The sequence below is a fragment of the Parathielavia appendiculata genome (genome assembly GCF_033297405.1).
Source record: "Parathielavia appendiculata strain CBS 731.68 unplaced genomic scaffold N657scaffold_2, whole genome shotgun sequence".
Classification (NCBI taxonomy): Eukaryota; Fungi; Ascomycota; class Sordariomycetes; order Sordariales; family Chaetomiaceae; genus Parathielavia; species Parathielavia appendiculata.
The window spans coordinates 1,070,457-1,083,252 of record NW_026944221.1 but is presented as its reverse complement, the minus strand read 5'-3'; the positions used below and the strand labels follow the sequence as shown (position 1 = coordinate 1,083,252).

At 57.7% G+C, this 12,796-nt stretch overlaps 5 protein-coding genes across 5 annotated transcripts; 4 read left to right on the top strand and 1 right to left on the bottom strand.

Annotated features, from left to right (window-relative positions):
* Positions 1-249: 249 nt before the first annotated feature.
* Positions 250-2,664, top strand: N657DRAFT_565643 (uncharacterized protein; the record flags this gene model as incomplete). The annotated part of the gene is made up of 1 exon (XM_062788374.1): positions 250-2,664. The coding sequence occupies one exon, from the start codon at positions 250-252 to the stop codon at positions 2,662-2,664; it is 2,415 nt and encodes an 804-aa protein (XP_062650817.1).
* A 283-nt stretch (positions 2,665-2,947) lies between these two features.
* On the top strand, positions 2,948-4,306 carry N657DRAFT_640947 (Co-chaperone Hsc20). The gene has a single exon (XM_062792068.1). The coding sequence runs from the start codon at positions 3,117-3,119 to the stop codon at positions 3,987-3,989; it is 873 nt and encodes a 290-aa protein (XP_062650816.1). The 5' UTR covers positions 2,948-3,116; the 3' UTR covers positions 3,990-4,306.
* A 233-nt stretch (positions 4,307-4,539) lies between these two features.
* N657DRAFT_588929 (uncharacterized protein) lies at positions 4,540-6,439 on the top strand. The gene is made up of 2 exons (XM_062789857.1): positions 4,540-6,242; positions 6,364-6,439. The coding sequence occupies exon 1, from the start codon at positions 4,970-4,972 to the stop codon at positions 6,227-6,229; it is 1,260 nt and encodes a 419-aa protein (XP_062650815.1). The 5' UTR covers positions 4,540-4,969; the 3' UTR covers positions 6,230-6,242; positions 6,364-6,439.
* Positions 6,440-6,496: 57 nt separating this feature from the next.
* Positions 6,497-7,512, bottom strand: N657DRAFT_567024 (SGNH hydrolase; the record flags this gene model as incomplete). The annotated part of the gene is made up of 4 exons (XM_062788474.1): positions 6,497-6,791; positions 6,859-7,056; positions 7,118-7,211; positions 7,302-7,512. The coding sequence occupies 4 exons, from the start codon at positions 7,510-7,512 to the stop codon at positions 6,497-6,499; spliced, it is 798 nt and encodes a 265-aa protein (XP_062650814.1).
* Positions 7,513-8,517: 1,005 nt separating this feature from the next.
* N657DRAFT_653385 (cytochrome b5-like protein) lies at positions 8,518-10,228 on the top strand (the record flags this gene model as incomplete). The annotated part of the gene is made up of 4 exons (XM_062794395.1): positions 8,518-8,533; positions 8,606-9,931; positions 9,995-10,068; positions 10,136-10,228. 4 exons carry the CDS (start codon positions 8,518-8,520, stop codon positions 10,226-10,228), a joined length of 1,509 nt encoding a protein of 502 aa, XP_062650813.1.
* Positions 10,229-12,796: the final 2,568 nt, after the last annotated feature.

The following is a 12,796-nucleotide window of genomic DNA, read 5'->3' as shown; positions in this document are numbered from 1 at the left end:
CCGATGGTCTGATACCGCTTGAACAGTCCTCCGCCGACGTTTCTCAACAAAGTCCACCACCGCCACACGTTCTCTGCATCTGCGGTCCTCCGATGGTATACGATCAGCCCTGACGATGATGCGCTGTTGAACCCGCCGTCAACGCGACCTCGAAATTCGTCTTCTAGTGTTCCATCCTCAGGAGCGAAGCCGACTGCTGCGCCGCCCTCCCTCCGGCCGCCACGGACCCGCTCAGACGGTCCGCTCGCCATGTACCCAGCCGAAGGACAAGAATCTATGCTCAGAACGCAGCGGGCGAGCGCAAGGATACAAGAGGTTATAAGCTCACAACGGGCACCCAGAGATCACGACATGGCGCACGCGCCCATGATTCACAGGCCAACGGCGCTCCCAGATGGCCCGTTGCCAGGACCGGAGCGCGCAGGAGGATACAACAAACCCCGGCGCCTGTCGAATAGCAGCGCCAGTTCGGCCACCAGCAGTGTCATGTCCGGCCGCGACAGTTTTGACGGCCGGATACGCAGCGTGTCGGCCACCAGCAGCCAGACGAGTATCGACTCGTGGCCCAACAGCCCGGGCAAAAACCAGCGCCCGGCCTCGTCGCCTGTGGCTTGGGGTTTGCAGAATGGCACCGCCGGCCAACATCATCTGTGGCAGAGACCCGCGCCGATCAAGCAGCGCCGGAAAGCGCAGCCTGGAGAGCTGTTCGCTGCGCTTCCGGGCGAGGTTTTGGAGATGATTCTGAAGGAACTCAGCAAGCTGCATCTGCAGCCGGGAAGCGGCAGCTGTGCTACTTGTTGGATGCGGGACTGCTGCTCGGTTGCCATGAGTGCCCGCAAGTTTCTCAAGTACGCCCGCGAGGCTCTGTATCGACATATCCAGCTAGTCGGGCATGAGGGCCCGGGGATGAAGAAGCGGACAAAGACGGCTTATGGTTCGAGGCTGGTATTACTGCGTCGGACGTTAAGGGGGAACCCGCAGATTGCAGTTATTGTGCGGTCGCTCAAGCCACCAGCACGACCTTTGTCTGTCGGAGTCGTTGCGTACAACGACCTGGTTGCTTCGGTCGTGATGGCGTGTCCAAACCTCGAACGGCTGGTTGGATTTTACCCAACTTATGACCACTCGTTCCAGCGGTTGTTTCATGCTCTGTCGACGCGGTCCAAGTTGAAGGAAATGGATTGGATTTTGGAGCCCTCGCCGTCCCAGCGCCAAGAAAGGAGGCCCTCACACAACGACCGCTGGAATCCGGTCGGCCTGCAGCCGCAGGAGTCGCAGTTGTTCCTGGGGTTTCATTCGAACTGGAGGCAACTGACGACCCTTGTCGTTCACTGCCAGCCAGGGGCAGCACTGAGTCCACCCAACCTGCTGGAATGTACCATTCGGTCTTTGCCGTCACTACAACACCTCCACCTCTCCCACGTGCCGCATACTACCTTCAACGACACTCACCTCCTCTCCCTGCCCACGCTCAGAAAATTATCACTGAGTCACTGCACAGGCATAACCACCACCGGTCTCTCATCCCTAGCAACACGACCAACCAGCGCCTCTCTCGTAACACTCACTCTTATCCACATGAACGTCGGATCTCTTCCGGCAATCGCCCGCATTTTCTCCTACCTTACCGCCCTCTCGACCTTCAATATCGTGCAGACGTACGCCCCCGAGATGCCTGCAGACGAATTCATCATGCTTTTCCCATACCTGGCCTCTGCTTCCCTCCGCAATCTCCACTGGGACATTCCCTACTTACCCAACACCACGACCCACGCAGACGCAGTACTCGCCCGTAGCATCGTCGCAGGCGGCTTCCCCTCGCTTCGACGCCTCTGCACGCCCAACGATCCAGAAGGTCTCTTCCAGACGCTCTGCGCGCCACGCGAGCGTGTCGACCAGCCCGCCGACCGCTACCGCAACGTCCAGACGCCCTTCGCAAACGGAGTTCCTTGGGGCCACATAAGAAACAGCTCCAGCTTCTCGTCCACTCGCACGGGCGGCAGTTTCAAGCATACCTTTCGTCCCGGCAGCAGCAGCGGTTTCCGGCCCGGAAGCAGTAGCGGTTTGCGACCCGGCAGCAGCCACGGCAATGGCGCCGGCAACAGCATCAGCACACCGCCCGCGAGCCCGCTCTTTCCGCCGCCCGACGCGCTGATCCCGCGCGACAACAGCAATCTCCTCCAGGCGAGGCTCGCCGCGCAGGCGCGGTTGGAGGCGGCGCAGAGGGTTCCGAGGTATTTTGTCAATGTGGTGGACGAGCAGGGCACGGTGGTGGAGAAGCATGGGGTCGGCGCTTTTCTGGGTTGTGTGGAGAGCAGGATAAGCTATGTCCTCTTCCCTGACGTCCTCACCGGCGGGACCGATGAGAGTGGCGGGTTGGTGACGGTGGAGGATATGATCCGTGATGATGGAGGCGAGATGATTGGTTATTTTGATGGTGCTGGTGGTGGTGAGAAGGAGGGAAGGAAGGGGAGAAGGAAAGGGGGAGACAGGGATGGGGAGAGTGATTTCGAGGGTTCTGGGGCTGGTGGGCATGGGAAGGGGAGGAGGGAAGGGTGTTTCGGGAGGTGGAATACGTATAGTGGGATGGTTGTGGATAAGAAAGATCGGGAAAGGTGGTGGCATCAGGAACGCGGGAGGTGGAGGGGGGTGGTGCTTTCCTGAGGGGAGTACTGTAACATGATGTGATGACTTCGGGAAAAAAGCGTTTGGGGTGTATATTAGATACTTGTAATTTCCATTGTAGTCACAGCGGCTTATGACCGTCTTCGGTCTGGACTGCCTGAAGTAGCGGGAGGATGTTTTTGGTCAGTGCTTGAAACTCTGGGGTAAGTTAAGTCGTACGGGTTAGGGTTTCGCTTCTCGGCCGTCGGCTCTGTCGGAGTTGCTTGTTGGAGACTGTCGACGTCACTCTCTGCTCGCGTGTCTGCAGCACCAATTTTCTTTCCCGCAGCACCTACAAACGATCCCAAGTTTGTCCAAGGACACCTGGCACTACAACTAGAGGTCACCCCACCCCAAACTCACGTCTATCAACCTCAGATTCTCTATTCCAATCAGAGTTACTCAAGGAGACACTGCTGGAAATTCAAGCGGGAAGAGAAGGTTGAGGCAATATGAGAACATCACTGGTTTCCAGCACCAGGCGCGCAGCCGCCCACCTCTGCGTGGCATGTCGGAGAGACGCGGTAGTGGGACTTCCCAGCCAGAACGCGGCATCACGAGTGGCGGCAACAGCACCAGCCCGCCGGTCCCTACGGACCGCCGTGACACAGCACATTCAGGGGCCGGCCACGCACCGCTGGTCCTCTGTCTCACAATTCCGCCACGGCTCAACCAGCTCCTCGACCGCGACCGCACCGCAACCACATTCCTCCCCTTCATCTCCTCAATTACCAGCCTACTACGCCCTTTTCCCCGAGACCCTCCCGGACGGCCCACCCCCGGCCGGAAAATTCCACATCGACGTCCGCGCTCTCCGGCGCGAGTTCCTCCGCCTGCAGGCCGCCTCACACCCAGATTTCTACCACTCCGCCTCGCACTCCAACTCTGCTGCCTCGCAGCAAGACAAAAGCACCAAATCCTCCGCCCGCCTACGCGCCGAAGCAACCTCGGCTCTGATCAACACCGCCTACAAGACCCTCTCCAACCCGCTCCTCCGCGCGCAGTACCTCCTGCGCGAGCAATACGGCATCGATCTGGAGGGGGACGAGGCTGGGAAGCACTCGGAGCCGGACCCGGAACTGCTCATGACGGTGCTTGAGGCGCGCGAGGCGATGGAGATGGCAGAGAAAGAGGAGGACTTGGCTGGTTTGGTGGAGGAGAACGGGGCGAGGATCGAGCGGAGCGAGACGGTCATCGGGGAGGCGCTCGAGAAGGGGGATTTGGAGGCGGCGAAGGGGGAGGCGGTCCGATTAAGGTATTGGGTTAATATTCGCGAGGGGTTGACGCATTGGGAGAAGGGGAAGGAGGTTGTTTTGCAGCATTGATTATGCACTGAGTGAGGTTAATCTCGATGGGCCTGGGGTTAGTCATGGGACGAGCGGTGGGATGTTATGTCAAAGGCACAGAGACGGTGTGCGGTGGGTGGTGGGTTATGTGATGGAAGGAAGAGGAGGAGGAGTTCGGATATCTGGGAAGGATTTAGATGTCAGCACGATCCAGCGTGATATTTCATATGGTAGGAAAATCATGTAAGGGGATGATTGAGATAATACCCAGCTCTGGCGCACTGTTCGTTGGCATTGCATCGGTTTCACAGTCGGTGTCAGCTCGAGCTCGAAGCCTCAATTGAGATAAACGGTTCCGTGGAAAGAATGTTTTCGCCTGTTTTGTTCTGCCGGCCGAGCATCGTACGATGTTCACATCAGCGTTGAAACGCTTCAGCTCAAATACAATTCCGTACGTAATGTACAGAAGAGAATACGAGGGACTCCTCTCCAATCTCCTAGAATGTTGGAAACTGTTTAAATCACTGCACTTGCCCCTTGATCTGAATGCCATCCGTGTACATGTGTATTTACGCAGCAGCCTCCTCACTTGTCACCCCGTTTCCGGTAACCATCTCATGGTCCGAATCCCAGCGACAACCGAGAAGATGCTGTCTAATGACTCTGCGTTTGATTTCACGGCTTGTTGCTAACCAAGCATTACAGTAAAAAAGCCTTGTGTGATGCGCCACAAAGGATAAAGTAGAAATCTTGAGCCACTTCAGTCTCGGGGCGTCAGCGTCAATTCCGGCCGCTTCGGGTTTGCAAGTGAGCTCCACTTGAGCGGATTCGCGGTGCTTGGCAGCCCCACCAAGCCCCACGGCAGGCTGAGCTTCCCGTACGCTCAGCCTTACCACGACTTCAAGCTCTCCACAACCTGGAAGAAGCACTCGTCTTTCCAGTTGTCGACGGATCTCAGGCTTTCCTACCAGAACGGCAAGAATACAGTTTCAAATTTCAAGTTGAACGGACTTGCCAACATGGCGTCGCCTAAAGTCGCCCAAGCACTGGAACAGGCAGGCCAGTCTTCTCAGGCGGCAGACTACCAATCTATCCTCTCAAACCTTCAGTCATTCTCGTCACCAGACCACATTGCCGCCGACCTGATCGCATTTGTCGATGCCGTGCTCGCCGGTAATCTTGGTGTTGTCAATACGCGCACACTCATCACCGACCTCATCGCCGCTCTCCGCGCTCTCGAGAACCACGATCTTTGGATCGAAGTCGGCCAACATGTCGTGCGCACCATTCCAACCTCTCCACTCTCCTCATCTCTTGTCGAACAATCTGCCTCTCTCCGCGAGTTGATCGCCACCGCGCACGAAGCCAACGAAGACTTTCTCTCGGCCGCCAAGCTCCTCTCCGAGATCCCGCTCGACAGTTCTCAGCGGCGCATCCCCGACGCCGAGAAGGCTGTCATCTGGATTCGCATCGTGCGCAACTACCTCGAGGTAGACGACACCACCTCGGCCGAGACGTACCTCAACAAGCTCAAAAACGTTATGCACACCGTCGATGACCACGAACTCCAGCTCCACTTCCGCCTGTCGGCCGCCCGCATCCAGGACTCGAACCGGCAGTTCCTGCAGGCCGCAAAGAGCTACCATCACATTTCTTTATCGACCGACATCGCCGAGGAAGAGCGGCTGCACACGCTGGGCATGGCCATCAAGTGCGCGGTGCTCGCGCCCGCGGGGCCTTTGCGCAGCCGGCTGCTGGCACTGTTGTACAAGGACGAGCGGGCGGCGGAGCTGGTGGAGGAGCACGGTATCCTTGAGAAGATGTTCCTCGACCGGCTGCTGAGCACCGCCGAGGTGGACAAGTTTGCGCAAGGGCTCGCGCCGCACCAGCTCGCCAAGACGGCCGACGGGTCGACGGTGCTGGCCAAGGCCGTCGTGGAGCATAACCTGCTGAGTGCCAGTCGGCTGTATAGCAATATTGGGTTTGATGAGCTGGGGTTGTTGCTCGGGTTGGATGGGGACAAGGCTGAGGATACAACGGCCAAGATGATCGAGCAGGGGCGGTTGGCCGGGTCGATTGATCAGATTGACCGGATGATATGGTTTGAAGGGGGTGAGGCGTCCGGTGAAAAGGGCAGTGGCCGGGCTGAGGTGCCAGTGGGCAAGGAGATGCGGCGGTGGGATGGCAATGTGCAGTCCCTGGCTGAGGATGTGGAGCGGCTTGCCGACGCGCTGCACGTAGAGTTTCCGGATTTTGTTGCGGCTCAGATTGCGGTATGAGACAACCGCCCAGGTGTGTGACCCCTGGGCTCAAATCCCTCCCTTGACGGTTACCCAACGGTTACCCAACCAACATGTAGGCCCAAGACGGCCGGTCTAGAGATATAGATGTAATGATGACTGACGAACACAAGAATCCAATTATTCCCAATCCGGTACCTGTCCAGCCATACCTCTCTCGGTCTTGTATTCCCGGTATACCCAAACGCCAGTCCTATCCAGGTATCCCAATCATCACTCGTCACAGAATATTTCACCCGCCGCGACCTACTCCAGATCCGCCCGCCGGACTACGACATAGCCCTGATCGATAGCCGACGGATCACCTACCTCCTCCTCAAACTTAGTGTCGTCGTCCTTGAACATGCGCCGCCGGTTCTGCGGCCGCGCCGGATCGTTTCCCCGCTCCTGCGCCAGCAGGCTGACCAGCGCTATGCCGACCTTATTGCCAATCAAGTCGTACCCGTCGGGCGTGAAGTGGATGTGATCGTCCCAGTACCTCTTGCGGTCCGACTGCGACATGGACCAGTAGGGCACGGCTTTCTGCAGGTCGTAGACGTGGCTGTTGGAAGGCGGCCGAGCTTAGCGAATGGTGAGAAGGGGCAAAGGGGAAGGGGGGATGGACTCACAAGCCCTCGCGCTTGTACCCCTTGATGAGGTCATTCAGCTTGTTGCGCGAGGCGTCAATTCGTTCTCTGGCTATGCCCTGTACCCCGGCCTCGGGGACGGTGAGAGCGAGGACCTTGCACTTATGCGAGAGCGGGACGTCCCAGACTTCCTTGAGGGACTCAAAGATGGCTTCAGGGGGAAACCCCATGCCGAGGTCGCTGAGGTGAGTTCCGTTAGTTGGGTTGTTCGTGTGTTGTAAGTGACGGGAAAGTAACGTACTTTGTCCCTCCCAACACAATTGCCCAGTCGTAGTGCTTGCCATCGTCTCCTCCATCGTCGTTCCGTTTCTTCTTCTTCTTGCTCGGAGCGAGGACTGCGCGAATCCGCGCCATGCCAGTCAGTGTCCGGTTACCGTGCCACGGCTTGATACTGCGGAACGCAGGGCAAAAAGGGTGTCACCTACACTGTGCGTTCATGCGAGTCTGAAATGCAGACTTGACCGTGGCGCCGGGCAAACCATCCTCAACTGTCTCGATCTTGAGGTCGGGGAAGGCCATGGACAGCATCTGCTCCAACATTCCATTGTATGGGTGGTGAACGGCGCCCCAGGATGCGTAACCGGCCGTGAGCGAGTCGCCAAAACAGAGGATCCGAAGCTTCGGCCGAGCTGTCATCTTGGAGAGCAAGGCGCCCATGCACAGGACGAAGTGTGAGGCGGGCGGGGCTGGCGGATAGGCGCCCTGTCGATATTCTGCAGCTGGTAGAAGGTTGTTGGAGATTGGATGATACGCGACTCCAAAGTGGAGGATGATGACCCGATGGAAATTGTCAAACAACAGATGGGATGGGCCATGAAGGTTCACGGGGCTGAGCCAGCTGAGCTGGAGCTGGATGAATGGCGGGGGCGGGGCACGTCAGTCTGACGGCAGACCTACACGGAGTGGCAGTCCATTTATCGTCTTGTGGGGCTCCCGACAGTTCAGACCCATTCTGCTTGATTGAGGCGATGAATGTCAGGAAGGGATTAAAATGCTGTCTCGAGAGAAGCGAACAGAACCCATTCCTAGGCTGCTCCCCACGGACTACCGGTCTGTATGTGCCTTTAATGCATGGCTGGATCACTCCGAGAGATGGTGGTCACGTCTTCATGGCCAGGCCACCACCCTGTGTTCAAGGTTATGTGGGGGCTAACTTGCCGACATGCAGCAAGTCCAGAGGCCGATGAGCACGGGAGTCTGACAGGTAGGTTTTCCGCGTCTTCGAATATCACAGTGATCGGGCTTACTTCTTACCTAGGCGCGCCGACCTTGGTGGACAATGCGATATAAGAAACCTCTGATTCTCAAGCTCAAGATCCTGGGGCCGTTGCCAAGCATCGGCGCAGCATTCAGCGAGCTGCCGAGAGCGGAGGCGATTTGCCCTCCAATTATCCCGAGCCGAACGATGCCCATCTTCCGGTGATGAGAACCGCTGCTCCACAGCGACGAACCAACCGAGCACAAGCGGATTCAGGGGAATGCTGGACCCAATCACTGTGCATCCAATTGACACCGCTCCGACTCCGCAGAGGGTCCGGTCCGGTCTTAAAATGCAACCAGCGTCCCCCCTTGAGCCCGTCGTCGAGCGCGCTTGCATGTCTGGGTAATATATAAAACTAACGAGGTCCGTCTGGTCTCAAGATGGCGAAGGTATTCAGTGCAGAGGAAGGCAAGACGCTCTTTGACATCGGACATCGCGCATCTGCTAACAGCTCCGCTCCCTCTCTAGTTGCCAAGCATACCTCCCCAGAAAGCTGCTGGGTCGTACTTCACGGCAATGTCTACGACGTGACTGAGTTCCTCCCCGAGCACCCCGGCGGGTCCAAGATCATCCTCCAGCTCGCCGGCCGCGATGCCACAGCTGAGTACGACCCGATCCACCCGCCGGGGATCCTTGAGGAGAACCTGAAGCCCGAAGCGAAGCTGGGGATAGTAGACCCAGAAAGCCTCAAAAAGCTCCAGGGGCAGAGCGCCCAGGGTCGGGCCCAACAAGACGAGCCAAAAGCCCCGCCTCCTCCCCTCCACACGCTCCTCAACCTCGACGAGATTGAAGCCGCCGCGAAGACGCAAATCTCCAAGAAATGCTGGGCCTACTACTTCTCGGCCGCCGACGACCTGCACTCCAAAGCCCTCAACAACCTGGCCTACCGCAACATTCTCCTCCGCCCGCGCGTCTTCGTCGACGTCACCAAAGCCTCGACCGCCACCACGCTCCTGGGCCACCTGGTCTCGACGCCACTGTATGTCTCCCCCGCCGCCATGGCCCGCCTGGCGCACCCGGACGGCGAGGCGGGCATCGCGCGCGGCATCGCCCGCTTCGGCGCCATGCAGATCGTGTCGCACAACGCGTCCATGACACCCGAGCAGATCGTCGCCGACGCCGCGCCGGGCCAGCTCTTTGGCTGGCAGCTGTACGTGCAGACCAACCGCGCCAAGAGCGAGGCCATGCTGGCGCGCATCGCCAAGCTCAAAGACCGGTACCGGTACGTCGTGCTAACGCTCGATGCGCCCGTGCCCAGCAAGCGCGAGCACGATGAGCGCGTTGGCATCGAAGCGCAGCTGGTGGTGGAGTCGGCGAGACCTCCCGAGGAGGAAGAGGATAAGAAGGAGAAGAAGCCGGATGCGAACTCGGGCGTGGGCAAGCAGCTGTTCTTTGGCACCGCGGCGGACTTGACGTGGGAGACGACGCTGCCGTGGCTGGCCAAGCATACGGATCTGCCGATTGTGCTCAAGGGCATCCAGACGCACGAGGACGCGTACCTGGCCGCGCGGTATGCGCGCCAGCATCCGGGCTCGGTCCGGGGTATTATCCTCTCGAATCACGGTGGCAGGTCGCTGGATACCGCGCCGCCGGCGGTGCATACCCTGCTGGAGATCAGGAAGTACTGCCCAGAGGTGTTTGACACCATTGAGGTGTGGGTGGACGGCGGCATCAGGCGCGGGACGGACGTGGTGAAGGCGCTCTGCTTGGGTGCCAAGGCGGTGGGCGTGGGGAGGGCGGCGCTCTGGGGGCTGGGCGCCGGCGGGTGGAAGGGCGTTGATCGGACGTTTGAGAGTGAGTCAATACGTGTCCCATTGACGCACCCGATTCCTGTTGACATACTGACGTCTTTTCTAGTCTTGCAAGGCGAGATCGAGACGTGTATGAAGATGCTGGGTGCCAAGGACCTGTCGGAGCTGGGACCGCGCTTTGTGAGTTTTATCTTGACCCAATCATATGCTACAGGAGCGTCCTGTAAGCTGACACGGTCGATCCCAGATCAATACCCGCATGGTGGAGCGGGATATATTCGACGGGGATGCCGGGCTGGACCGGTCCGGGCTATGGACCTCGGCCCGCGCCAAGCTATGAGCGCATCGATCTGTGCCTTCCAAGCATGCGGGAAACGACGATCGTGTTGTGCTTCGAGATTACCGGGCGAAGATGTTCTCTGACACTTGGAAAGCTGCCGCAACTGGGAAGCGGGAGATAGTCACCTACGACCGAGAGGTACTTCGTTATATGGGGGCACTTTGAGGTACTTCCATTGCTTTTCTTTTCGACCGAAAAGGGCCTGAGATGTGAGGGGTCTGCTCCAAGGACAAGTCGCAATGTATTGTGTATGGTTACCCTAGCGGGAGTACGCTTCCTGATTTACAGCACCAGCCGAGGCTGGGGTTTGTTCCCCATGATCGCGTCGACAGACATTACGCATGTGTTGGTTGCCTGCGCCTCGTTTCAACATCACAGGGTCAGTTTTTGACGTCTCCCGTCTACTCGAGAGATGGTGATGTCAACCTGAAGGGATGTATCAAAGGATGTAGTACGCTACAGTACTGCCAGAATTGATATGGGACTGATCTGGTCCATATATGTGGCGAGACGGAGCCGATTTCTGGATGAATTTCAGCTTCGAGCCGCTCGTCTGAATTGGCTACATGAACGGTCTAATGAGCCCGGCATCGCCCGTCTCGGATGAAGCTGGATCGGTAGAACAAAATTTCAAGACATGTATGTTTTTGAGACATTCAACAATGGACCCGTTGCAGCATTGCCGGAGACTGGCTCCCAATTGAACTTGTTCCTGCCGAACATGTTACTTCATGGTTCGGGGTCCATGATTGTATTGCATGGAAACTTGATCTCCCGTTTTTCAATAAGATACTCACAACATCACCTGCAGGTTCGGCTCGCCCTTTGACAGCTGATTGGCTCACTGCCGTTTAGAGGTCAGGAAGGTGTGAAGACATGTGTTCCGGTAGGCACGATTAGGGGCTAGGGTCGGTCGTTCAAGATAGCTTTCTGTTGCTCGTGTCCGCAGCCGCTTTTGCCTGAAAACCTGAGTTTGCCTCTTGCGCTGATATCTGGCAGCGGATGAATAGAAGTCGTTAACTCCCGGCCGGTTTGAATGACTATCTGGTTCATGGTATGTTAACTCAGTACCCCTGAGCCCACCCTTGCCGTCTTGGCCATCAACTCGATTCAAATCTCCGAGCAGCGTCCAGTCCGCCTCATAAAGGCACGCGCCACACCGAACAACGTCTTGTGAGCTATCGGCATTCTATCACATCGTATCCGTGATGAGCCCAAGGCGGGCAATAAAGGGGCGGGACATTTCCGCCACTGCGACCAGGCAAATTGGTCACGAGCGTTGCCCGGACTCTGCCCTGCAGAAACGGCCCGTTTGGTGTGGTTGTCGGATTTGCACATGCAAATGCAGAAGTCGTTGTCTACTCAGAATCCGAAACCCTTTCATCATTCGTACACCATACTTGCCGGCCGACCCCGCAATTACCCAATAGTGTCGATTCAATTCCCTCTGACGGCGCATCTGAGGAACGGGAATGCAGCAGACTCATGGTGTTTCCTCGCAAGACCAGAAGTTTTCATGTGCTCCATCGAACCTCGCAACATGCCGAGGAGCTTTCCTATCAGGGCAGGGATGCGAATCGCACCCCTGACGCTCCCCAGACAGAAGCGGGGCACAATACCAGATGATCTCTTGGCTGCATCTTGCTCAGGTAGTCATGCCTGGCACGCCTGTGAGCCTGTTGCATGTGTTCCTTCAGGAAACGTGAGCTTTCAACAATGTTGTTCCTAACATCGTACACTCCGACTCTCTTCCCGCAAGCTTCAAGTTGCACGATACTGTCACGTTGCAGTTGCTTCTGTACTCAGTGTCAGTAGCATGAGTTGACGAGGCCATCAACACTGACCACACGCAGATCGAGGGACCTGAAGACAACCTGAAGAAAAATCACAACTTAAAACAGGTTTTGCTGTGTGGACAAGGACAGTAGTGTTTCCATGGAGCTGGGCGAACTCCTGTCCCTGCACGGCCTCGAGGTCGGCAACTGCCCAGGGTACTACGGAGTACCCCGCGATGTTCACGGGACAAGCACCTCTCCACGCTAGAGCCGACACCGTCCAGCCTTTCCTCCACAATCCCCACAGAGCTTCTCTCGGGGCGACCCATCTTCCCCATGAAGCCAAGAGGCACACCGAAGCCACCATCTGCGGCCCACAGAGCTGGCCGCGGTGGACTCCGTCTGCCTCTTCAACATTGAAGGCGGCCAGAGCCAAACGGCTGAGGTCTGAAACAAGAGTTCGATTTGAAGGTTCGCACTCCTTGCTGTTGATTCGACGGCTGCCAGTCTGTCCTGTCGATTGCAGGGGCACGCCACAAATTACCACAGTGGTTTCTTAACCTAGGGTTAGGGTTTATCCATGAGGCCGTCTCCGTCGTGCAGATCTCTTGCAGAAGGTGGGACCGGACGACATGCTATAACGGGCTTAGCGGCCGGCATTGGATGGGCCGGAAATGGGCCCTGACTGGAAGTTCGGGCTCGAGAAAGTGCCCAGGAGGGTTTCCGCTCTCGTGCGCGACTGCTTGTTTGTTGGTTGGAACTGGCGGGTGGCAAGATGGGTTGCTCCTTTCTT